The 26854-nt window shown below is 47.4% G+C and overlaps 1 protein-coding gene across 1 annotated transcript in view; it reads right to left on the bottom strand.

Moving 5' to 3' along the window:
- Nucleotides 1-299: 299 nt before the first annotated feature.
- Nucleotides 300-26854, bottom strand: part of slco3a1 (solute carrier organic anion transporter family, member 3A1) — a 27759-nt gene continuing 1204 nt past the window's right edge. The window contains exons 2-10 of the mRNA XM_017406092.3: nucleotides 21729-22176; nucleotides 5437-5535; nucleotides 5075-5347; nucleotides 4714-4878; nucleotides 4428-4626; nucleotides 3420-3588; nucleotides 2933-3105; nucleotides 2763-2827; nucleotides 300-1814 (exon numbers count right to left, since the gene is read on the bottom strand). Coding sequence (XP_017261581.1) covers nucleotides 1462-1814; nucleotides 2763-2827; nucleotides 2933-3105; nucleotides 3420-3588; nucleotides 4428-4626; nucleotides 4714-4878; nucleotides 5075-5347; nucleotides 5437-5535; nucleotides 21729-22176 — 1944 coding nt within the window. The 3' untranslated portion in view covers nucleotides 300-1461. The remainder of the gene's footprint in view (nucleotides 1815-2762; nucleotides 2828-2932; nucleotides 3106-3419; nucleotides 3589-4427; nucleotides 4627-4713; nucleotides 4879-5074; nucleotides 5348-5436; nucleotides 5536-21728; nucleotides 22177-26854) is intronic.

Below are 26854 nucleotides of genomic sequence, written 5' to 3'. Positions count from 1 at the left end.
TTTCAATGTCATGGGGTCAAAGGTCAAAGCCACAGCTGACCTAGTGCTCTGACTCTGCAGGAGTGTAATGTAGGAATGTCAAACTGCACAGCTGGACACCTCATGGGTCAAAGATGATGCCTGTTGATTTCAGGGTTCATGGGGTCAAAGGTCAAAAGTCAATTTTTTTTATTCCCGCTGTGGCGTCGGTGGAGGTTTGAGCTCTCAGTGTGCTCCTAGTTTCGTACGTTTTCTCTTCAGCCGAGAACAAACCCCCGCAGCTCTGTGTGGGACAACCAGGAAGAAACTTTTCAACTTCGTTTGACTTTTTGTGAAAAATAATTTATTTCCAGAACAAAATAAACAATATGTTGCCATACAAAAAAAGTATAAGAAAAGGAACAAAGTGAAACCTGTAACTGTAGAGAGGTCGAATACAGGAAGAAATTCAGCTTGTTTTCGTTGCCCTGCTTTGTTTCGGGAACCTTTATGTCAAACATCAAAGGCATAAAAGACAAAAAACTGTTGTTCTTTTCTTTTCTTTCTGCCCAGAAGATTTAAACTATTATTATAATTCCTATTAAATATGCCGCTTCTTTGTGCTAAAACACAAACATGGGCCTAACGAACCAAACGCAACACTCCGTATTTTATTACTTCAGACTTTCCTCGCTGCTCCGCTCAGGACAGAAGCCAAAAAATTGAATACCTATTTGTATAATCCCTTTTTTTTTCTTTTTATTAAGACAAAATTAGGCTGAACGAACTCTGCCGACGAAACAAACTGCTGCAAGTAAAAAACAAACGAGCCGACGAGTCCGACAAAAAAAACAAAACAAAACAAATAAAAAAAAAAAGACTAGTCACGAACACGGACCACGTCGGGTCTGAATTGCACCTATGAGACGAGACCTCACCAGTCTAGCCTAAGCAAGAATAAAAATAAAAAAAACAAACAAACAGATTCTACGATCCAGCAAGAGAACGAGAACATCCAGTAGGCCACTATAGGAACCCGGTCCGGGCGCTTCTGGTCTCTTTTTGTGTCAGAAACCATCATGCACTAAACAAAGTACAGTGACTGATCAGCTACTAGCCTGTAAACACTTGGCAACGTTGAAGGAACTAAAAGAACCCTTGCAAACTGTTAATCTAAATATTAGCGAGTGACAGAACACAGTGCTGACTGAAAGGAACCTGTTTACCCGAGTCCCGATGGACCCTAAAACGTCGACTACAGCTGTTATAGCGTCATACGCCCACCTACTAAGGAGGGACTTGACCTAAACGGGATTATAGTTGTCTTCTACCACCAAGTCAACACAACTCACGACTCGGCTGATAAACGACTCTAATGGACCCTTTGGAAAAGCCCTCCAGAGCGCGCCTCCTCTCCTCTCCGATCGGGTCTTTATCCTTTTCCAGGAAAAGATAAAAACTAAAGTTACATTTCTAAGGAAGAGTGCGAACGTCCACACCCTCTTATAAAACCGACTCCATGTTTTCACAGAACTCGTGGTCCTCCAGGTTGTATATAAACTTTGTCCTGTCCGTGGTCTTCGGGCCGTCGCTGAGGGACGGGTAGAACTCGGTGGACGTCAGGGGGTCCTCGTTCCCCTTGATGTACTTCTTGTAGTTCCTGCGCAGGCAGTACCACGCCGTGCTGTAGAGGAGGAAGGCCACGCCCTTGAGGCCGATGGCGAGGCTGACGTAGAGGTGTCGGTACTTCACGTTGTCGTACAGCAGGCAGGCGCCCCGTTCGCCGCAGTCCGAGCTCCAGAAGAGGCAGGTGGAGTCGATCCCAGCGCCGAAGATCAGAGGGGGGGGGATGAATCCTGCAAAACACCAACACCCGATGAGCAAATTCCCCCACTTGGCCACTGGCTCTCTGGGAAAAACCCAGAACAGAGTTTAAAAATCCTACTTCTGACACACAAAGAGCCCAACAACCAGGCTCCCCCTCACAGTGAAGATCTTACCGGTCTCAGACTGCAGGTTTAATGTGGTTCTAACAGTAGAACGGGAGGCAGAGGCCCTTAAAAAGGCCTCAAAGAGGATGTTCTGTTAAAAGTCTTTTTAATAGACAAACCTACAGGTGGTGCCCTACTTACAACCGTCCGAGTTACGAACTTCGGTACATACGAACAAAGTTGTCCGCAAGTCCAAAGGGTGTTCTTAAGGATAGTTGTCATACCAGCTGAGTGGCAGGAGCGACAAGTAGAGTTCGTACACAGCAGTAGCGCGCGTTGTAAACAATACCTAGTACCCACGCGGTCGCCTACAAGCGTGTGTTGTGCGCTGGCCAGAATAACTTTGTGATTCCGTGATTGTTTTGCGAAGTTACTGCCCTTATAAAGCATTCTAATATGTCGGGTGTTCAGCGTGAAAGCAGCGGCGATGCGGCTGGTAGCGCTAAGAAACGCCAGGCCATCGCGATGTAAACAAAAGTGGACTTTATAAAAAGAGTGGACCGCGGCGAGAAGATGGCCGGCGTTGCAAGTCGATTTGGACTTACGAACAAATGGACTAGCGAACGGCCTACTGGAACGGAACCTGTTCGTGTCTTACTAGCTGTAGTTCAAAATGACTTTTATTTTCAATTACATCGCAGCTTTATATCCAAGACAAACTCCTATTTCTTTCCCTGAGACTCCAAATATTCCCCCTTTTTTGTCCAACACAAATGAATTTCTTTCTTTGTGAACGTAGATCTCTCGTCTTATCGCCATTCGTGGCTCGGCTCTCAGCAGGAACAACGAGATGTGAGCGTTAAAACGTCTTACCCAGAAGTCGCAGCAGAAGGAACAGCACTCCCAGCGCGTACGACTTCAGCTCAGGAGTCACCGTCCTTGCGAGAGAAGAAGAAGAACGAAAGCAACAATTACTTGTTTCAGCCGGTTTCAAAACATTTTTTTTACGCAACCGCGATTGCTCGTGAGACGGAGCTCCTCACCGGATCAGGACGATGACGGAGGGCGTCTGGGCCATGGCTCCCACCAGGCTGCAGAGGCAGATCACGCACAGGAAGGTGAGGAAAACCTCCTGGCAGCCCGGCATCGGACATTTCCCTGGACTCGCCGAGGCGTGCTCGCTTTCAGCTGATATGCAGGCGCATCCAGTCAGGTTCTGCGAAGGGAAGAAAGCGGACGGTGAGCTGAAAGCAGACGGTGAGCTGAAAGCGGCGTGATCAACGCTTTCAAACACATAAACGTGGCTGTGAGGCGGCAGAAACGGGGATATTTTGCACTGGGAGTAATTCTCTCTAAACAAGAAATGAGGAAAAAAAAAAAAGCTAAAACTGCGTATGGTGTGTTTGCAGCATTTAATCAGTTTGTTAGCGGCCGGTCCCCTGTGGTACCCTCGGGCAGATTAATATCCCGCTGCCCTTTGCAGAGATGACATTTCAGCTGGTCGGGACGAAGCGAAGGGAAGGTGAAGACCTGAGAGACGTTGGATGAGGCCTGGGAGGCCCCCCCTCGGCCGCAGCCGGCGAAGCAGGCGGACAGGTAGGTGACGCCGTCCGAGCCGCAGACGGGGCTGATGGAGGAGGTGAAGCAGTGGCAGCGGCTGATGCACTGAGCCTCGGGCTTCTCGCCCACATTTAGAGTCCTGAGCGAAAAAAACACCAGGAGAAAGAGCTCAAAGAGATGCTCGCCGACATCAGCAGACAGAAAAAAAACGGTTTGTAGCTCCGTCGGTTTTACTGGTAGTAGCTGAGAGTCATCCCCAACACATCCTCTGAGCACTAACAGACATTTGTTTTAAACTTCGGCATGCAAAGGTAAAAATCTAAATAGTTGTGTAAATTATTAGAAGTTCAGGAATTATAATCCTGACTGCATCGTTTAAAGACAAGTAAAAAAATAACAGCTGATTTATCACTTTGTGTAAAAATTCTTAGTTAAAGCAATAAATAATGGAGTCTTTTTAAACATAATTCAGTCTGTAAAGTGTCTTTCTGTCAAATCTAAGTTTACAATGCATTTCCATAATGATTTATTTACAGACTGTTCACCAGATCAACTGATTCCCTCTCTGTTTATTAAATCTTTAATGGATTAAGAAGTTTAGGTTTCTTAAAAAAAGTAACATGAATAATTAAGAGACTTCAAATATTTTGTTGTTGCGTATTTATCAAACTAACTGATCTAATCTGGATTATTTTACATTTAATTTTGCATTTTCTTTGTCATTAAATCAAGTCCTTGCACTGATGATAAACTCCAGATGTGTTGTTGATTTTATTCAGCACATACAGCGTTCCTGATGGTTGGGGAAACATCACACAACCGAGTTTTTTGTCATTTGAGAAACTGGAAAAAAAATTGACCGTTTTCCTGGTATTTGAGCAAGAAGAGATAACTTGAAGTTAGAGCATCTCCAGCTGAACGACCTCCCGACTTCACCCCCGTCCTAACCTGGAGTCCGTTTGAAAGTTTCCTTCTTACTCGTTGTCGTAGGAGACGGTGACTCCTGCGACGGGGCCCGTGTCACAGCCCAGGAACAGGAAGGAGATGTAGCAGGCGGTGGACACCAGGTTCACCAGCATGGCCATGCGGATGGCTCCCAGAGCCGTGAGGTTCAGCTTCTTCACCAGCAGGCCGCCCATGAAGATCCCCAGGCAGGCGCACGGGATGGCCGTCATGCCTGAAAAGCACGAAGGTGGTCGGGGCGCGTTTATTTCAGGTGGCGCCGGGGGCGAGCAGGCGCGGCGTTCCGCTCCGAGGAACTCACCCAACAGCTGGTTCGCTGAGGTGGTGGTGAGGTTGAACTGCTGCTCCAGGTATTTCCCCAGGAAGGCGGCGAAGCCCGCCACGACGGCAACCTCCATGCAGGCTGCCAGGACGATGCAGGTGAACACCGGGTTGGACAGCAGGTGCTTCGTCACTTTGGGGATCACTGAGCGGAAACACATACAGGAGGGATTCAGACAGATGAGATTCTCCTCTGGCCTTCACAAGAACTACCAAATCATGCAGGTAAACTGTGCATCAGTGCAAAACAGATGCAAATAACAGCGAATAAATAACATTATTGTTACATAACAGGTATTGTACGCGTGTCTGGCATGCCTAAAAGCAGAACCCGCTCTCACCTCTCAGCTGCTGACAGCAGGTGGCGCTGTTGCCCGGCTCGTGGCTCAGCACCACTCCGTTGCTGGGCTTGGGAGTCTCCGAGTCGGGGCTGAGTGGAGGCGAGAGCATCACCTGCTCGCTCTCCGCTCCCTCGTCCCTCTCCTTCGTCGGCAGCGAGTGGGGGAAGCCGAACATGAAGAGAGCCGAGCAGAACAGTAAGGCACCGCACAGCAGGAAGCCGGCCCACCAGGCGCCGATCCACCGCGGGTCGTCCGGCGTGATGCCCAGCGCCTCTGTGGAGGAGGAGGAGAGGGAAGGGGACGGGTCAACGAGCCTCACCCGGACAGAACAAACAGCAGCTGGACAGGAGCACCGAACTCACCTGTGTCAATGAAGATGAAGTCCACGTAGAATTTAGTGCAGACGGAGCCGAGGATGAAGCCGCAGGCGGGTCCGAACACCAGCGTGGAGAACAGGATTCCTGCGCCGAGAGAAGAGTCAGCAAACACTGAAAACAAGTCAACTCAACAGAAGCACTCATAGCTGGGGTCGGGACCTCACCGTTGGTCATGAAACGCCAACTGAGGGGTCTTTAGATTCATTTTAAAACTGTTTTTAGGAGCTTATTTTCACAGTCATTGCTCCAAGGGACAAAAACTGCCGTCACAAAGTCTCTGCCGCAGTTATTTTGGGGGTCAGAAACCAAAAGGTTTGCGAACCACCGCTCTGCAGCGCAGAGAAAACCTTTTAGATATCGCTAACCACTGCTGGTAAAAAAACAAAAAAACAATCTACCACCGCATCAAACCACTCACAGATTAAATGTAAAACTTAACGTGTCTACTTCTACTGCAGTGATGTGTAGGGAAACCGTGACTCGAGACATTCAAGTGACCTTTGACACGTACAGCAACACCTCCAAAACAATACAAAATCAGGAAAAAGAGCAGAAGAGCTCAAAGTGTCCGCCCGGCTTTTAAACTATCCTTTAAGTATCATTTCAATCCACCAACACAAGCTGGATCTGCACACAGAGGCCTCAACCTCCATCAGACGAGGCCTAAATAATCCAAAGTCCTTGAAATACTCGTTTCACAACAAGGAACCGGACGAACATGTTTTTATTCTGTCGAGTCTGGTTGGTGGATGTAGGCGAAGACTTGAACCAAACAGGATTTTCTGGTAGTTTAAAGCGACAGCTGCCACACCGAGTCCGTCCTGTTCAGAGACTTCAGAGTCCGTCTAACCGTCCAACTGTCCAACCATCCAACCGTCCAACCATCTAACCGTCCAACCGTCCAACCATCCAACCATCCAACCGTCCAACCATCTAACCGTCCAACCGTCCAACCATCCAACCATCCAACCGTCCAACCATCTAACCATCCAACCAATCAATGATCCAACCGTCCAATGATCCAACCATCCAACTGTCCAACCATCCAATGATCCAACCGTCCAACCATCCAATTATCCAACCATCCAATGATCCAACCATCCAACATGAATCAAGAGGAGTTTTTAACGTCACAAGACAAGCCTCGAGCGGCACCCTCTTCTCATTTCCACTTTTCAGCGTTCTTAAAGTGCAACGCGAAGCTCGACGGCAAACAGGGAAGCATTTCGTTTGTCATGACAGATCAGATCAGTCGGTTAGAAAAACCACAGGGCGAGAGCGAGATCAGCAGCGGCGGCACACGCTGCAACTCTGCTGCTGACAGCCGGGAGGTTTATCCCTCCTAAAACTGAACAGATGAACCCACTGCGAGGAAACGGAAGAACCTGACATCAGAAAACAACTCCTTCTTTTTTTTTTTTTGTGTCATTATCTGCTCCAGTGGGGCGGTTTGGAGCTAAAAGTTGCAGCTTGATTTAAAATTGTAATGAGAGCGCCGTCTGGCCCCGTGACTCGCTCCGCGGGCAGATAATGAAGACTCAAAGCCCAATTTGGGAGGCAAATTTCCCCTGTGATGTGTTTTAGTCATTATTGGAGCGAACGATGCATCCAGCCACCGCCGCTCAGAGGCGACACAATCACGCCAGTTTTCATCTTTTACGAACGCCACTTCCTCTTTAATTGTGACGCCCCTCCGCTGGCCTCAGGTCAGCGCGGAGAGCCGAGCAGACCAGCATGTTCTGATCCCAGAAGCTGCGTCGGAAAAACTGTGGAAACTGTGACTAATCTTTGTGTATATTTTTTGCCGGTGCTGAAAGTAAATTCTCGGTCTGCTTCCTGTCCCGACCACCCACAAAGGAAGGGAGTCGACACAGTAACATGTGAACGGAGTTCATTCTTCACAGGAAATGACTCAGATTTGCACCTAAAACGTGCTCTTTAACAGGTTCTTTTAAGCTGAAGGATGGTGAGAGTTAGGAGGATTGGGTGGGGGGATGTTCCGTCTTTTATTCCTCGTAAGAGCGCGACTGAAACCCGGCTGTCTGACAGGCGGCTGGGCTCCAGGATGATCAGATCCAGGTGTTTCCAGGGTTCAACGAGTCTTTAGCTCGGTCCTGTTCCTAACTTCTCTGGTTCTTCGGAGCTTGAAGAGTCATTTTTGAAGTAATGTTCTGTCTAACGGTTATCAATGAGACCTTATGAGTCGTGACTTCAGTCATAAAGCAACAAGTTGCTGAGAAAAGGGGCAAAAGTCTTGGTCCAGGCTAACGGTCAGCTAAACATAAACTAGCCATCCTAGCCTGGATGAAAACTTCTGCCCTTTCCTCCACGACCGAAGTCACGGCTGCTAAGGTGATATTTAAAATAAACCATTTGGCATAACATCCCTTCAAATACGACCTTTAAACTCTTCTATTAGATGCAAAACTGCGTTGGAAAAAAGTCTAATTTTCCAGAGCGGCACTTAAACTCAAACCCACAAACGCATGTAAGCACTTCCAGTGTTGTTGTGGTGTTTACCAGACAGCAAAGTGCAGTTTACCAGCACTTTTGTTAAACAAACAAACAAACAAAAAAAAAAAAAAAAAAAAAAAACAATCCAGCAGTTGCTATGTGACAACCACATTTGCCTGTGGTGTTGCAAATGAGGCCTGTGCACTCGGTTTCCTTAGAAACTGAGCGTTGTCGTCTCATGAAAACAACAACACAATTGCTTTCACCACAGGAAACCTCGAGCAGGAAATTCAGTTAGCAAAATCACCTTACTGGAGGTGATGGCACCACTAAACCGCAAGTCAACGACCACTGAGAGGATGAAAGTTTCCACTGAAATCTACTCCAGTCCCCCGGCTGCATTAAGACACGCCGTCTCCTCCATGCTAATGGTGCATTAGAGCTTTGCACGTGAACGCCGAGACCTGAGGGAGGATGTCTTCATTAACGCTCCATGCCTCATACTACGGGAGGCCATTTTCAACTTAGTGCTACTTTGCAGCATCACACTGCCAAGAGCCAAGGAGCCATTTGTTGCCTTTGTTTGTCGTGTCGATAAAATCTCAGATTTTGAACCTCTCAGACAGGAATCACTCGGTGGACATCCGCAGATGCACAACTTTCGGGAGGGTCAACCTAATTCAAGATGGCCACCACAGCCAACAACAAAAATGTCTGAAAGTCGACCAGTCTTGCAGTCATTTAGCTAAAAGGTCGACGCGGTAGTAGCCGAGAGTCATCCTCGATTCATACAAAAAGCAGCGGGGGGTTGGGCTCAACTTTATCCTGGCTGCCTGTTAGCAAAATATCTCATGAACTAGTGAATCGCTCTGAAATGAATCAGTCGTACACCTACAGCGGACTCAGTCACCTTTACAGATACTGAGCTGTGGTAGTAGCTGAGGGTCATTCCCAACACACACTCTGAGCGCTCCCAGAGCAGATCTTTGGCCTGCCAGGTGAAGGCAATATGCATTCTTTCAAGACGGGCTAGTTTTTCTATTTTACATAAAACCCTTGTGAATGAACGAGCAACTAACAGGAAGTTCATCTCAGTAAACAAATGTTGATTTAGGAAAACGAGATGTTAATCGTCTGGTAATCCGTTTGTGTTGGATCTGCTCGTCTCCGCGCTGCCCCCGGTGGTCGGCTGAGTGCTCGGCGACGCTGACATGTTTTATGATTGGCGCCCACATGCTAATTGCCAATTTGCTCAAGACCGTAAATCTAAATCCCCCTCCACCCCGTCACCCGATCACGCATCCGATAACCCACAGAGGAGATAAAAAGACGGCCATGCCCGAACACACTGTAAAGGAGACGCATTTTACGTCTTTTATTTTCCACAGCGGGATTAAAGTAAAGATAAAGGCAGGAGGAAGTAAAACCTAAGTTAAGCTCAGTAAATCTCCTCTAGAGGGGGGCAACGCAGAGCTGCCTGTAATCTTTGCGATACACTACTTTCCCCAAACAGCCTCGAAATCTGTTCTCCCTTCCAGCGGCCCAGTTACAAGATAAGCACGAAACAAACTAATTTGTCCCCGCTGTACTTCACTTAAGCCTTTTAGCACGCTGTGAATTATGGTCTCGGGGGAGGATGTCAGATGTAATTCAATAACAAAGCTCGGATCCAGAGTTATTGTCTCGCTCTAATTTACTTAGGAACCGAACGAAAGGGCCGGAGAGCCACTGTTTATAAGACTTGTCCTCCTGAAGACATTCATTAGCCACCAGACGCATCGCAGAGCTGAAAAGGTAGAGTCAGTAAGGTTTGTTTAGACTTGGACAACATTTCCATAAAAGCCCGCAACTATATTTAAGCACCACCATCGGGGGTTGACAGAACATCGTGTATAAATTCAGCTATAAGACGAGATCAGAACCGCGGCTGGAAAATTGCCTCGTGAAATTAATCTGGTGCTCCTTGAAACCCGAAGAGAGGTCAATTCAATGCATTCTAACAGCTATAAAAGGTCCTGCACAAAGCTTTTAGACACTTAAGAAGGGGTTTCTACGTCCAGGCCAGGTGGTCAGAACAGTTTGAGGCTAAAGCAGAAATGCCCCACGATCTTTAGTTCATTTCCTGCTCTCGGCGCACAAAGGGAATTCCTCTTTCTCCTCCGTTAATCCAGCTCAAGTTGGCTCAGTAATCCTCGGAGCTAAATGACAGCAGAGGGACAGGCTAGCGCCAAACGCCAGGCACTTTCACAAGGGGCCAGTCTGACGTGGAGACTGAGCTAAATGACGACTGAAGATAAAAGCCGACGGCGCAGAGTCTCCGCGTTTTCCCTCCGGAGCCTGAGAGCGATCCTAGTCTCGGGTCCGGATCGCTGTACAAAGCAGTGACAGGCCGTGCTTCAAGTGACTGTAAAAGTTTAAACACCCGGAGATTTAAGGAGCTTTCCAACAAAGCCCCCCCACACACACACACGTAAGCTCACGAAGCGCAGTGAACGAGGGGTTTGGGGACATTTTTGAGATTCTACAGCCTCAGGAGGTTGGAGGCCGAGCAAAAAAAAAAAAGCCATTTTCTTCCACGGCGACTTGAGTAAACCCGTCTTCCTCACAGTGCCAGAAATAGACAAACAATCACCAGAACAACTCAGCCCCAAATCACAACGATTTGTTTGTTTGTTTCAGCATTGCATCCACATGGAAACATTCTGAAAATGGGAAAAACTTCTTTAGACGCCACCCGTGTGTTTTCCTGCAGACAGCTAAAACACAACCATGACGCTCCAGACCGACCTATAAGCTACGCAACGACCCGAGGGCGTTCTCGCCTTCTTAATGCACCCGCTCCACACCCTGATTCCTGGTCCGGGTGTATTTTATAGCATGGCGACTACAGAGTTTTGGGTGGTTCTGGTGTTTTTATGTGGCTCAAGATAAGATAAGATAAAACTTTATTGTCCATAGAAATGGAAAATTTGTTTACATAAAATCTTGAAACACTTCCATGTTTCTAAGGATGTTTTAAGGAGCAACAAATAAAAAGACTGCGTTTTTGTGCAGATCAGGCCTAGAACGGCCCTCGGTGGGCGTCTGAACGGTTGTTTCTGGGAGGCCTGTGATGGACTGCAGACGTGTCCAGGGAGGACACCCAGAGACCGCCGGAGATCTTCCCAGAACCCTGAATCAAGCGGGTAAAGAAAATGGACGGATGCCATCGCCGGCAACCTGGAGACAGAACACCGTCATAAAACTCTGCTGCTACGTTCGTGTCTTCCGTTTATTCCTAAAGTGAGGCAGCTCGTTTGATCGTTTAAGAAAAATGTTCCTCCTTGCTCACAAACGCACAGCGTCAGACTGAAGAGGATGAAGTCAACAGGAGAGGAGCTCCATCATACGGCCGGCTGACAGCCTGTTAGAATAAAGGAAACAGAATCTCTCTCCGGCCAATAAATAACCAAACTCACAGCTTTTAAAAGCAATAAATAAAACAAAAACAGCAACGAGAACTGTAGAATGTTATGAGATGACTGCAGGGGATGAGTTACAGGAACAAACTTTTACCCAAAAAAGAAAAACAAGATTGATTTTAATTCAAAAGCAGTTTTTTTTTTTGGTGCCTCTTGTCTTCTCATCCACTTAAAGGGAACTGACTCGCTTATCTTTTACTTCTCGAGAAACATCTTTATCTGAAGCAAACTTCCACTTCTGCCTTCTGACACCACCATGACGCTAACGTTAGAGTGTTGCTGATTGGCTCTGCAGGGTTTTAACATCCTCGTGTGAACAGTGATGATATATAAAAAACAATTAGCTGACAGAATATGAGCCCATGCAGACAGAGTAAATCCTGCTGTTTATCGGGAGTCGTTGATGTCAGACAGGCTAAGTCGAGGCGATCCGAGGGCAGGTAAAAGTCAGTTACCTTTAAGGTGAGGTCTATTTTGATAAAGTACAGAAGAGATTACAGCCAATTAACCACATTTCCACTGATCCATTAGCGCTAACAGCATTAGAGCACACAGGAAGTAAAGCCTCGACCCGACTCGTACAGGAAAAACATTCCTCAATGACCGGACATTTCCAAAGCACCTTCAAAAGCTTCTCTGCTTCCGTTAAAATGAGCATCTTTTTAACTTTTCAGTGATTTTTTATCTCCTGCAGATTGATTTAATGTAACTTGGATTTAATGTTTTTGATCGATGACTAGGAAGATTAAAAAAGGAAGAAAAAAAGCCAAACAAAACAAGACTGAGGATGTCTCCTGTTAGCTCGTGTCCCATAATAACTCTGTTGACACTCTGCACAGTCATGACTTAAATAACGAGCCGAAGCTTACAGCGGGCGCTCGACTCACACCGAAAATGCCATTACATCAGGATCATCCCGCTTTAACTTCCGCTGACGTCAAATCTTCTACCGCTTCAAAACCAGCACACGGGCAGCCATAATCTCAAACCAAAATAGCCCTTTTCTTCTTCTTCTTCTTCCGCCGCCGCCTTTAAGAACCCTCCTTTGAGTTTCATTGAGCGAGTGACTCAAAGAGCCATTGAGCGACTCAAAGAGCCCGAGTCGGCCGAGTCAGAGCTGACCCGGTGGCACCGAGAGGATCCGACACTGAGAGGTGGCTCATCTTAATGTTCATGAAAACCGAAGCCCACTGAAAACCGACTGCTTACTCACCGGCCGCTAAACGTCCAAGGCTGACAACCGGGTTTCCACGTCCACCTTCACGGTTCGGCTTAAACTTTCAGGGCCGGGTCAGAGCCGGCCTTGTCCCACGACGACGTGAGCGTTCATGAATCAAGCCGCCATCGGAAAACCAACAGAGGCGTGGCGCGGCGTTGATGTGGAGCGTTCCCCATTTGATTCTAAACCTGCACAGATCACCCCATCACACCCTCTATCCGCTATGCTATCCTATCCTCCTATCCTTTCATGTACTGACAGTTAGCACCCTGTTTCTACCTCGGTGAGCCTTGACCTGTGGTGGGATGGAACAAACCAGGTGTTTCATCAAGTGAAGATGGCAAGAAAAACAATATATATATATATATTTTTTATCTTTGCTTTCATACATTAGATAAGGTAGAGTGATGGAATCACACGCAGCTCTGGGGGAAGAATACTGAATGTGTTGAAAATGAATGCTTCAAGTCTACAAAGGGGGGTAAGGGAAACATTAAACTGACCGATGAATAGTTTCACTTTAAGCCAACGCTTCCTTGATGATGGTGGACCAGCCTGCCGAGGATGAATCCCATCCCAACGCTTACATCCTGGGACTTTACTCCGAGCTGTGGTTAAAACAGGAACTAATGTTGATCAGGGTCAGCGTTATCAGAAAGACTAAAGAGTCAGACGGCGAGGACCTTCTTTATGTTCTTTGCACGGCTGCTGACATTTCAAAGAATGGGTTGAATTTGTGGTCGTTATCACTTTGCAGATCAACGCCACAAAGCCACTTTAACCCGATGCGCAGCGAGTTAATCTCCGAGTCCAATTAGCGCTGTGTCATAAAACCATCCCAGGAAGCGGAAACCTTCGACTGACCTAAACAGAACCAGTAAAGTCCAGTTGGTTTAGTTTGCACTTTGAAACTGCGGTGTCCGTACAGAACATTTCGGGTCCACTTCCTGGTTTGTTTCTCGTTGCAAGCTGAGCAGTTTTCAAACATTAGAGTGCGAGCGCAAGCTGCTGAGGTCATCATAACGACGGCCTTTCTGAGCTATAAAATGACACTTTCAGCCCGGGCATGGGTCCAAATGGAGCGGCAGTGTGATTTCGGGAGCCAACTGGCGGCCAACCGAGAGAGAAGCGAAGGGACAGGAGGACGGGATGGACGGCGCGAGGGAGTCAATCGAACGGAGTGAAGCCCACAGTGGGCCGTTTGTCGCCCTTCTTCTTGGTGCCGAGATGCCTCCGAACACAGCCTCCATTGTCAGGCGGCGGCGCTGGTAACGTGGAGGCAGAAAAGAGCAAAACATCAGCGGTGATGAGCTCTTAGCTGGAGAGCTGCAGCTGCTCTATTGAAGGCGAAAAGCAGAAAGAGGTTCGCCAGCAGCTGGCGGCGGCGGCGGCGGAGGCGGAGGCGAGGGCTTCTTCTGCAGATGGTTTGGCCCAATTGTCCGGATCAAGATGCCAGCAGCCCCTTTCCCCCCGTTTCCACCAGGAGCCCGAGAGAAGTGGGCTCGGAAAATGAGGCAAAACGGCTGGCGCTGAAAGGAGGTGAGCTCGAGCCACGCCGCTTCCTGAGGAAGAGGATGTGAAGGAGAATCGGTGCTGAAGATGAGCTGAGAGGGCGGCTGGACCCAGCGTATAATTAGACAGTTTTTCGGGGACAAAAAAGAAAAAAAGAAGTGAGCTCATAAAACACGAACTCCTGGAAAACAACAAAACATTAAAAAAAAAGGTGGAGTTTTAAAACTGATATCACAGGTCCCTACAAGTGATGTCACGTGCGTATTTTCTCAGGCCAAAATAAAATCTATTTGTTTTTTGTCTTAAAATCTACAGATATATTTATGGTCATCAAAACGGAGCTGGTAATAAGTTAAAATCTGAATCAAATTCAGCCTAAAACCTCATTCACAGTTTTTTTTGTCATTTTCCTTTTCAGAACAAATCCTGAGAGCAGCTCATGGTCTGATCACTAAATATAACGAGTCTGTGAATTACATCGTTGCCCAAATGCTGACCCGACAAATAAATCCCACTCGGGTTTTTATAAATGCTGTTTATTTATTGATCCGAGTCCCTTTAATTAGACTCTGTTGTCTTTCACACTCCGCCATCACTGACAGGGGTCTTAAGTCCAGAATAGGCCCACGGAGCACCTTTTGAAACACCCCTCCATCAGTGGGACTCGGGATCTGTAGCGAGAATCGTGACTTGATGAGCAAAGACCCCGGTCCGAGGTCAGGACCCGGTCCGGCAGGTTCAGGCGGGCGGCCGTCTGACGATCACAGGCGTGTTTGTTTCTGTTTTTAAATTCTGTGTAATCCCTAAAAAAAAAAACCCCATCAGATTGCTTCCTCCGCGGCAGGAACAGAGAGACAAACAGCCAAACAACAGTCTGTTTCCGTGGCAACGGCTCCGTCGCCGTGCTCCTCCTTCAGCGGATGGCTAAAATAATAGAAAAATAAAACAACAATCCCCTCTCTAATCAGCATGACGGAGCCTGACCCAGATTGCCTGGCCGGCGTGGTGAGGTTTACGCAGGCGGCCTGAAATGCCCCATGAGAGCAGGTGTCAGAGGCGTGCTCAGGGTTAAAGCAGGACGCCACACGGAGCCGCTGAGCCTCATCTACAGCGGCGCACACCGGGATCTGAGAGAAAGAACCGGACACACACGCACCAAACATTTTAACTTTTAAGTCGGCAATAGCTTTTAAAAAACAAACATCTTGTTGTAAGAATGAAAACACAAGTGTGACATTTCACTGTAATTCATTCACGAAGGTATTGTAAAATGTTTGTGTCTCAGTCGTTCACACCTAAACTACAAAATAAAATTTGTAACAGAGCGACTGTGAAGCGAAGATAAAATGCTGTTTGTCTGCGAGACAAGACAGGATCCGGAGGAGGAGTTGCTGGGGAGATTCTCAGCCCTCCAGATTATAGTAATCCTAGAAGGTGAATCAAAGACAAGTCAACATTTTGTGTTTTTATCCGTTTTGCTTCTTGCTCTGGCAACTTTTCGGCCAAACTGACAGAAACTGCTCCAGGAGGCAGACATTAAACCGACTGTTAGCTCAAGAATTTCTCCCGATGCCCCAAAATAAGATCGTCCCCAAAGGCTCCGTTGCGCTCCAGAAGGCGTCAGGAAGTCTGTTCATGCGACCACAACAACGTCCGACCAATCACGCGACACTCGGCGCAAACCCTTGAGAGAGACAGTTCGGCCCGGGCCTTGAGTCGCCAAGGGGCGGACGAAACTGCGACGAGAACAACGTGACGCAACTTTCATCAAATGAGAGCCGACTTGGTGGCTTCTCATGGAGTAAGATCACAGCTTTAGCTCTGTCCACAGCAGGTAAGACGCTGACTGCTAATAGCACAACCCCGTTTCAGAAACAGAACCGAACTATCCCTTTAAGGACTGATCAAATCGCTCCTCCTGCACAGACTCAATGAGAGAAGCAGCGACGGCGCGGACGACACCGTAATCCGGCGCTTGCCGCCTTCTGCACGGGGGCGGCGGACGTTCGGTGAACGCTCGTCCATCGTCTCGACATGACCCAAAGCGGCGTTGCTAGGCGAGCCCGGCACGCAGCTTACGGCGGGGACGGAAAAAAAAAGAGAACCCATTTAGAGTCTAATCCTCCAAGATGACATTAACGTGCTCCGAGTTTAAGTAGCTTATGTAAAGGCCTCGCCGCAGCGGCAGGAGCGCCGACGAGATTCTCCAGGATGACACTAAAGGCAACACAGGCGAATATGAAGAAACACAAACTTCCTGTGGTGAATTCAGTGCTCAGCTTTGAACATAAAACAGCAACTGGGGTCAGGAGTTTTAGTCAAACGTTTACATTTTCCTCCAGTTATGACAGGTACACCTCCAAAACCAGTCAGATTAAAGTGTTTGGGACATAAATGTTAATTTTATGGAGGATCTGCTGAATTATGACCTGGCAGTCGTGTGTTTACCTGTGCACGCCTGGCCTTTCCGTCTGTTATGGAAATACCTCATGAGCTGTGGGACGGATTTTAATGAAAGTCTCAGGAAGCAACCACTGGATGCACGTCTACGACCAATTAACTTCTAGCTTCAGCCCGATTCAAGATGGCTGCCACAATTAATCAACTTATTGGGATAACATGTGGTGTGGTCGTAGCCGAGGCTCGTCCCTAACACATACTCCGATCAGGTGAAACCTTTGAAAAATTTGGCCTTTCAAATAATGTTACTTTTATTCAAAGTAAAACGCATAAATGATTGAACTGCAGTCAATCCAAACTCACAGCTGCCTCAAAACACAAAGCAGTGCTCTTTCTCAAACTCTTGTGACGACTGGTTTCGATGGTTGAAAAGAAACTTAGTCTTTCCTCCGAGGTTTAAACCTCGTTATGTATTTAAAGGGTACTCACGGCAAACTATGAAGTCAAACATAAAACTAGAAGCACTCAGAGAGCGCAAACCTCCGGATCATAATCTGGATCAGCACCAAAACTGGGTTTTGTGACGACCCCGACATTTCCTGAACATTTCCTCCAAATCTGTTCGTCAGTTTTTACCTGATCTTTGCTGACAGACAGACAAACAGACCAAAAACAGAACCTCCTTGGTGGAGGAAACAAAAGGGTCACATGTAGGAGCAGAGACGAGTTTTTAACAAAGAGGTTACCCGTGACCTTTGACCCCATGAACCTTAAAATCAACAGGCATCGTCATCATCAGGCATCAACATTCCTGTTATCCAGCTGCAGTGACCTTTGACCCCGTGAACCTTAAAATCAACAGGCACCATCATCGTCATCATCAGGCATCAACATTCCTGTTATCCAGCTGCAGAGTTAGAGCACGGGCTGATCTGTGACCTTTGACCGGATCGCCACCTGCAAATCTGAAATGCAGGTACGCATTCAATGTGAACAAAGCACTTTTATCTGCGTTCTTTACAGAACTGTTACAGTTCTCAATCCAAACCGCATAAAGGACACAACAATCATCGACATGAGGAAAAAAAACTTGAGCACCTTTAAGCAAACTCAGCGATTTTACCGACTGTTTATCGACAACCTGTGGTTCACATCTCAGCGTTTCGGCCGCTACTCCATTATGTTGTCCGACCGCAGTAAAAAACAAAAACAAACTCTCAGCTCTATTAGGAATTCAGCTGAATGAAAGCCCGGTGAGTAGGAGTGGGCCAAACAAGAGAGCGAGCAGAATGAAAACACCTAATAAAGGATGTAACAGCATTAAGGAAAAATACCTTCCGTACTGTCTCGGGTAAAAACTGAGAACTGGACCTTTAATACTTTGCTCGTTCCGCAATTGAAGGAAAAACTATTTATGTCAACAACAATCTGAGAGGGAAGTCAGGAAAACTGAAGCCTCCTCTCCTTAAACACGCCGTGTTAAATATGCAAACACAAGCATCCTCGTGTTGAAGGAAAAGTGGCTTTTTACAGAAGAAATCAGCACCTTCCAGTCCAACTTCCAGCCTCGGCCTACACTTCCTGTTCTGCTCGCACAACAAACTTCACATTACGGTTTAATGAGGAAATCCCGAGCATTTTAAAAGCTTTTTAAATCCAGGGAGACAGCTGGGTGGGGTTTGATGCACATTTTGTGAGCTCTGAAAAACCTTTTGCATGTGTGTGTGTGTGTGGTTTTTTTTTTTCCGCTGCGTATTTACACAGCCCGGGTCCGGTGGGAAGAGCCAAAATTAGAGCCGGGTAGTGGAAGGTTGGAAGGTCACGGAGCGGGGGGCAATGAAGACCCCCCCCCCCGTTGTTGACGCACAATCTGGCCGATATTATTTATTTCCTCTGGCCACAGATTGCTGCCAACATCTAAAGCGGGGAGGGATGGGCTCGGACAGTTCGTCCACGGAGAATTCAGCCACGAAGCCGGCTCGCTGGAGGTACTTCCCTTTAAGGAGAGCGTGGAGCTCCTGACTCCAGCCGCTTCGGGGAGGGTTTGAACAGTGACAGAGAACACTTGTTAACAGCAATAAGACGTGTGTCTGCCGGAGCAGAAGCAGGCAGCCGGAGCCTCTGGAGGAGTTGTTTTTCACAGGCCTGTGTGGTATGCATGTGCGCCGCGGCCCACTCAAACCCACCTCATGGCCGCCTGGCTGGCATTCCTGGCTCGCTCTGTAATCATGGCGCTTTTCCAGGCCTCTCTGCTTCGCTCCGACCACCACCGGCCCCGTTTTTTTTTTTTATCTTTACACGAACCGGCTGCCGCCATTCACCTGACCGTTCAGCTCAGACTCCAACTCATCACCGGGTGGAAAGGTTCGACAACGAGGAGCCGGCTACAAAATAAAAAAAAAATTTATCTGCTTTGTACAGTTTGACCTAAAAGGCTTGAAACCGAAGAGTCTACGTGCCTTCCAGCATGTTGTCACACTCTTACAATGGTTAGAGAGGAAGTTACGTGCTGCTAACTAACGTCTGCAACTGTAGTAGGAGAGGTCTGCCAGGGTAAACAGACGTGATCGACAGAATTACTTTCATGTCCCCAATAAAGCATTTTTAAAGAAAAACCAGGCAATAGTGATAAGAAAACTGCACTGAATCCCTGGTGCTGACAGGCAAGTTGGGATGCTGTGTAAAAATGGGAATAAAAACAGGATGTAGTGATTGGCGAAGCTCCTAAATCCGTGTTTTACTCACAGTGGAACAATGTAAACATATCATGTTTAAATGAAGAAATGGTTCCATTTTTTAAACAACATAAGGTCAATTAGGATTTTATGGCAGCAACACATCTCGAATATGTTTGGACAGGACCACGTTTCCCTCTGTGAAGCATCCTTTCTTCTTTTAAACATCAGTCTGTCAACATCTGGGACCTGAGGGGAGCAGCTGCCGCAGGTTTTGGAGGGGGAGTGTTGTCCCATTCACGCCTGATGGAAGATTCCAGCTGCTCTACAGTCCTGGGTCTTCTTTGCTGGATTTTAAATTTCATGATGCAACAAATGTTTGCAATTGGTGGGAGGTCTGGCCTGCAGGCAGGACTCTTCTATTATGAAGCCATGCTGCTGTAATGGATGCAGGATGTAGTCCGGTAATGTCTTGCTGAACTCTGTAAGGCCTTCCCTGAAAAAAGACGTCATATATATGGGAGCGCGTTGTTCTAAAACCTGTATAAACTTGTCTGCACTGATGGCGCCTGCCATAGGCACTAATGTACCCCCATACCATCAGAGAGGCAGGGTTTTGAACTGAGTTTACAGACAATGATTAGTGGAAGTGTTCCGGACCCGTGCAGTGAACAGAACCAGACCTGGTTTTAATGCAGCTCTGACTTTCAGCCTTTTGTTCTTTGGGCAAAAACATTTCTTTGGATTCTTGAAATCTTTTCATGATATTATAAACTGTAGATGATGGGATTTTTCCACTGAGGACCATTATTTTAAAATTGTTCCACTATTTTTGGACGCAGTTTTTCCCAGACTGGTGAACCCCGGGCCCATCTTTACTTCTGAGAGATTCAGCTCCTCTAAAATGCTCCGTTTATTCCCAGTCCTCTCACTGACCAGTTAACAGAATTCACTGCCAAATCCTCCTCCAGCTGTTTCTTATTTGTACCATTTACTTTTACAGCCTGTTGTCTCCACAACCCCAACTTTTTGGAGATGTACTGCTGCCATCAAATTCAAAACGACCTTCGATATGTTTACTGTGTTCGACCGAGAATAAAATATGGGTTTATGAGATTTACGAATCATTGCTTGTTTTTTAAAAATTGACCTTTTACACAACGTCTCAACTTTGTCGGTGTCGGGGTTGTACACGACCAGCGACAACAAAAAGATTAAAACAACAACAGGGTACGAAAGGAAAATCTCACAGAATTCCAGACAATTTGCAGCATTCATGCAGGCGAGGGTGCATGACGCGCCCGCTGCAGAAAGATTAGGGCGATCAGCTGAGCACGTCTCAATACCACATTGTTCTTCACAGTTCTGCGCTTGTTTTTCCTCCAACTCTCCCAGCAGCTTATCACAGGAGCACAGAAGCAAATCTCTCCCCACTTAGGTCTGCCAAACTTCAGGCACTCACAGCCCACTTCCTACCATAAACCGTTAACAATCCACAAAAACGCCAAAGCCTTCCGCTGCGCTTTTTCAAGACTTTCTTTCCCCCCCTTTTTTGGTTTTTAATTGTCTCAAACGTAGCAGTAGTCTGCTGTCTATAAAAAAGAAAAAAAAATGGCTCCCGTTCTGGATAAATAAACACGTCGAGTGGCAATTAAGAAAATCCGCTTTGGGTTTGAGATTACAGAGCGACCCGCCTGCCTTTGTGCACAGGTGACATCTGTATTTGAGCGGCCACACAACTCGCTGCTGTGTGAACGTTTCAGGAAAAGGGTGTGTGTGTGTGTGTGTTAGCCTGAAGTCCTCGAACGCCCAGGCTCCCATTGTCTCTGCTCCACGCTGATAACAAACATCACATACTGTTCGGACACATCAGAGGGGAATGTGGCAGCCCGGGGCAAATCACAGGCACAATTAAAACATGTATAAATTTGTGGCTGTTGTTCAGTGAACTCAGTGACTGGCCTCACGGAACACACAGAAGGATTTTCCTTCCTGCAGACATCGGGGAAAGTATTAACGTTGGCTTCTGTATACCAAAACCGCTGAAATGTACACATCACAGCAAATGTATATCCCTACGGAGCCATTGTGCGCTCAGGATTCTGCACAGAAAGCACCTGGAAGAGCCACATCAGCAGCGTCTTGCCTTTGAGAGAGGATCAAGCAGAGCAGACACCCGTGGCTGGCCTCTCCTCCTCCCGGACTGCCGTAATGGAGATAAAAAGCTCCGAGATGTGCTCGGCTGGCACTCGCGCCGACAGGCCCGGGCTCGCAACAAAAGCAAAGCAAACGCGAGAGCGCGCGCACACGCGCCGTAAAGTCTGGAAACTAAGACTGTTCAAACATCGCACCTGCTGGCAACGAGCAAACACGTTCGTGTCCGACCAGTTTTCGTCGCCTTGGGAAGTCAGCCGCCTGTTTTCCCCTTTAACCATAGCTGCATTCAACCCAACCCGCCTTAATACTTCACTGCCGACTCTGTTCGTCATGAGGTTAAATTAAACTAAACGCACGTTTTTAAGAATAAAAGTCTGGATGAAAACAAAAGCGTCTCACCTATGTAGATGGAGGAGTCTTTCTTCTTGACATGGTCGTCAATGTAAGAAACGCCCAGGGGCTGCACCGGCGTGGCGCCGATCCCCAGCAGGACCTGGGCCCCGATCATCAGCAGGTACATCATGTTGGTGTTGGTCTTGAGGGCGCACAGAGCGTCCTCCTGCTGAGGCCCGCTGCTGTTGGCGCAAACGTCCCGGCCCAGCTCGGTCCTCTGGGTGTTCACTATCTCGTACTGATTGGTCAGGAACTCGGGCAGTGCCGAGAGCAGCGCGCCGAGGGCCATGACGATGCCCCCGCAGCCAATCAGACGGGGCCGGTGCGCCTTGGCGCCGAAGTAGCTGACGAACAGAATCAGCGCCAGGTTGCCGATCTCGAAGCTGCTGGCGATCACCCCCACGTCGGCGCTCTGCAGGTTGAAGCGCCGCTCCAGGGTGGTCAGCACGCTCACCTGGAAAACAGCAAGGCAGAGGGGTCAGGGCCCGGCGGCGAGCGGAAACACGGCGCCAAGGAGACGGTGGCTCAACTTCGCCCAAATAAAGTTAAACCTGCACTCGGTTCTTTTAGCCACGCTCTTGGTTAAACCGTCTACATTTTCAGCATGCAAGTCATCCTATTTGGAAGCGTGCTTTTCCATTACTGCACAGATGTTCAGATGTTCCGTAGCGGGGCTCCTCCCTGCCAGCAGGCCTCGGAGGCGAAGCGCCATTTATTCCAGGGCTCATTACGAGCCTCTGTTTTCATCAGCTGAGCTCAGAGCCGACCAGAAACCTCTGTCCTGTTTGCAACCCAGTGGCAACAAAGAGATTCCAGGGCTGGGTGACTAATTTTCAAAATGGAGGAATGGGGAATTCCCTTTACCGCTTTCACATAAAGGAGAATTTTTTGTATTCTTCCCCAAAGTGCTGAAGGGGGACAACAACCGAGACCTGAACTACAGGTCTTACTCAGTCCTGTTCCTGCCTTGGATTACATGTTTGGTGCTTTCCAACCTGAGCTCGACTCAGCGGTTTAAAACACACCGTCTCTCTTCCTCCCGCCTTGTAGAGTCACCTGGATCAGAGGGGAGGAGAGGGGGGGGGGCTCTACACGCAGTAATAAAAGCGTCAGATTGGTAAAAACGCCATAATAGTGTAACTGTAAGTAAAATATACTGTGATTAATGTGATTTATTAATCAGTGTAACAGATAAACAGGAATATACAACTCATGCTGCACATCGTAAACACAGTCATTGTGTCAGTGTATCATTTACACCGATTAGCTTTAAAAAAAGTTGGATTATTCAGGATTTCTGCCTGTCTTTAATTGTGGCGTGCTACAAGTTAAAGGTGTTTGTTTTCCTCCTCGGTGCTCACTAGTGCTGACAGGAAAACTCCGGCAAATAATGCAGCGATTTAAAGTTGCAGGAGGATCTCAGTCATTATTATAAAAAAAAAAAAAACAACAAAATGAGCTTCCTTGTGTGCCTCTCAGCAGACAGAAGTGACAGCGGGTCACACAGCGGATCAGAGAGCAGAGACGATGGTTGTTGGGAGCAGCAGTCCTTCACCGGATTTCTAAAATTCCCAGCGGCTTTGTAACGTTTCTGCCCTCTGAGCGTCTGTTTCTCACAAACACGCCATCACTGGCAGCCGCCCGGCAGGCACCGGGTCGCGCGTCTCACCGTGCATGCCTAAAGAGAGACGCGCAATCCAATCAAGCCCCTATCGCTCGGATGGGAGGCCTGAGCCTGTCTGAAAGCTTTCCAGGAAAACAGCCTCCGAGTGAGAAGAGTTCAGCGCGTTCAGCCCCTCGGCTCCGACTTGAACAGGCGGCTTTCCACGAGGAGTCAAACCCAAATAAATTACAGTCTGTGGAAACAAACGAGCACTCAGTCAGTGGTCACGGCCACATTTAGACCACATTACGACTCCAAGCAGTGGAAATGTTTAATCTGTTGCATGGCAACAAACAGACTTTCTAACGCCGAGGGGCGGCCTTCCGACTGAGTTTTAGCTGAAACAAATCAAAGCCTCCGCCATCTTTAGGATGAACTGTTCGCATACAGAAAATGAAAGCTTAGCACTGACTCAGAGATGCTGAAATTGTGCTTTTTTTAACTGAGCTGCTGTTTATAAACGAAATGATGGCCATTTAGGATCATTTCCACTCGGCTTTATGAGGTGGAACTCACTGAAAGTGAACTACGGGTCAGCTAACTCCACTGCAAAGTTAAATATTAGTCCTGGGAACGCAGCTTATTCTCAGCTTTTGTCCGTTATTTTACTTTATTTATGACATAAAAGCGCAATTTGAACAATTTGTTTCTCAGTTCCGCATCTGTGCAGCAAAAAAATTCAACCACAAGCAACAAAAATGCACAATTCTTCCTGCCCACATGAAGCAAACCACTTTTTTTTTTAAACATTTACTGCTTCGTCAGGGGTGCCTGACATCAAGGGCTCCATTAATGGCTACTCTCTGCACAGAAAGGCCCAAGGCTAGCACCAACCATAAATTACCCGGGTGTAACATTTTTGATTTATGTCTTCATTTACCCCATTCTAAACACCGAACCCTTTGGGAGCTCAGGATAAGAAAAGCAAAGCAAAAAAAACAAACAAACAAACATAAAAAAACCTGAGTTTGAGTTTGAACCAGAAACGTCCGCAGCTCCTCGCAACAATCAGGCGCTTCGGTTTAACCTCAGACTGGCGTGTTGGTGGAAACATCACCGCTCAGGTTCAGGTGTGAGTCTGACTCCGACTCTGCAGCTCCAGCTTTGAGTTTCTTGGTTGTGTAAATACAACCAAGAAACTCCCAGAACCTCAGCTAGGATTTCCCCACAGCCAAACGGATCTTTTCAAACCCCAACAACGTCACGACGACAGGCTGAACCGCGGGAAATGGGAACCTTAAAAGTTACGGGAACGGTTTGCGTTGTTTGGGGCACGATCTTTGACTATACGGTCACGAAAAACTGCCGCATGACGTAAAGTGTCAAAAGTTAAGATTTCTTTAAAGATAATGATAATAGTAATTAAAAAGATGAACACAGAAGCTTTTGATCGCCTTTCCAAGCTGATCAGAACGAGCACAGAGATGATTTCACCATTAATTCACTGAAATAAGGCAGCTCCTCCTGCAGAGGAACAGCTGCGAGGTGATCGACTCAGTGATGGTTTCATTCATGATGCTTGAACAGAGGCGATTTCTGTGACCTGAGTTTCTGCCATCCATCCATTTTTCTTGCCACACTTGTTCCTGCTCAGGGTCCTGTGAGGTGGGTGCCTGTCTCCGTTGGTCATTGGGTGAAAAAAAAAAAAACAGGCGCTGCTGCCATTTAGGCTGGTCATTTCAGTAATTCTTTCAAAATACGCAGAAAAGTAAGTTCACAACCATGACGTTCTAGCTTCTTTTTACTACATCACATTTAATACTGAGAAACTGTGGAACAAATATATCTTGGGTTAAATGTTTGGTGACTGAGAGTTTGAGTAAAACACTGCTGCAAAATAAACAAAAAACCCCTTTCATTAAACCTTTAAAATATGACTATATGTACATAACATGGATGGGCATTTTAAGGCAAAAACCACTCAAATTTGTTGGTAAAACTATATTTTACTTTAAATATTGGACGCCACCCACCCCAGGTGTTGTGTCACATTGAATAGCAGAAAATCCCAGCCCATCTGTAACATATATAGATAAATAAAAAGTATATAATTGTTGGTTATATACTGTGTGATTGTGGCCGTGACCTTTCCGTGTGGAGTTTGCATGTTGGCTTCACTGGTGACAGCAGGTGTGAGTGGGAGAGTGAACGGTTGTCTGTGTTGTTTGTTCCAGGCGACCTGTCCCCCGCCTCTCACCCAGTGACCCCCGGAGATGGGCACCAGCTGCCTGCGACCCCCGAACGAAAAAATGGTGGGTAAAGAAAATAGACGGATGGGTCTCAGTTTTCTACTCCCTTGGGACGAAGCATCGTGAGCCGCTTTCGCACTGAGGTTCCCTGAAGTGGTCGTAAACCATCACCACGCGCACACTCACCAACTTGGCCCTGTGACTACCTCTTCAAGCCCTCGTTCTCTTTCGATCATTTCACACACGAGGGAAGAAGGCACCTCAGGCCTGGCTTTAGGCTTTAGGGTGGTGTTTTACTAAAAACCACCTGGAGGAAAAACTAGCTGGAGCTTAAAAGTCAACGTCTCGTGGTTATAACCTCACGTGTCGATGCTTTAATCACAAGCAGCTGATTGTAGCCCGGCTCATTTCGGTCACTTGAGCCAAAACGGTCAAATAAGCAAGTGGATTTAGCAAGCTGGAAACAAAACTGGGAGCAACGAAGATCACCTGTTTCACTTTTCAGTTTCAGCTGAGCGGCTAAATCAGGACTCGGGAGTGCGTCGCTAATCGTCCTGTAGGGTAAGCAGCTCGCAGAAGGAAAAAAGGGAGCCACAACAGTTGAGTTTTCTCCCTCCTCCTCTGCCAACAAACACTCTTACTGTAAGTTACAGTCCTCCAAGCAGAGCCACGCTTTTAAGTCGACGCCGAGCCTGGTACCTGATGTTCTGTCTGCGCAAAGAAAACTTCATGGAAGTCAGGAGCACGCCCACCCACCCAGCCACCCGCACGCTCGCCTGACAGAATGACCCCAAACCCCTGCTTCCGCTCCAGGTGTACGCTCTGTTCCCTGTTTGAACAGGTGGCCGGTGCCAACGTGCCATAAAGAAATAAAGAAAATGGCTTCCAGACCCCAAAAAAGCCACAGCGTCTGTGTTTTCAATCAGAGTGGCACCACCACGCTCTGCAGCTGCTCCGAGTTGTCCAGGGGAGCTCAGCGGGTCCACTTAAAGAAGAAAAGATAAGATGTTCCACTCCAAATATGGCTGAGGCATTTAGGGGGTTTAGCCTAATAATTGGGAGCAAGCTTGGGACGGGTGTACGTGTGTGTGTGCATTACTACCATCCTAGGAGAATAAACATAATGTCGTGTCCACAGAGGTCGCCTGAGGAAGTGGAGCTCATCTCTGAGATGCTTTGATGAATAACGCGGAGCACTTTGGGGAGTTTCCTTCCACAAAACAATTATCTATATTAGGACATTTCCATTGCTGTGGCATTATAAAAAATTCAACTCTACA

The sequence above is a fragment of the Kryptolebias marmoratus genome, linkage group LG11, assembly GCF_001649575.2.
Source record: "Kryptolebias marmoratus isolate JLee-2015 linkage group LG11, ASM164957v2, whole genome shotgun sequence".
NCBI classification, from domain to species: Eukaryota; Metazoa; Chordata; class Actinopteri; order Cyprinodontiformes; family Rivulidae; genus Kryptolebias; species Kryptolebias marmoratus.
The sequence above is the reverse complement of the archived record's forward strand: the minus strand, read 5'-3'. Positions and strand labels throughout refer to the sequence as shown.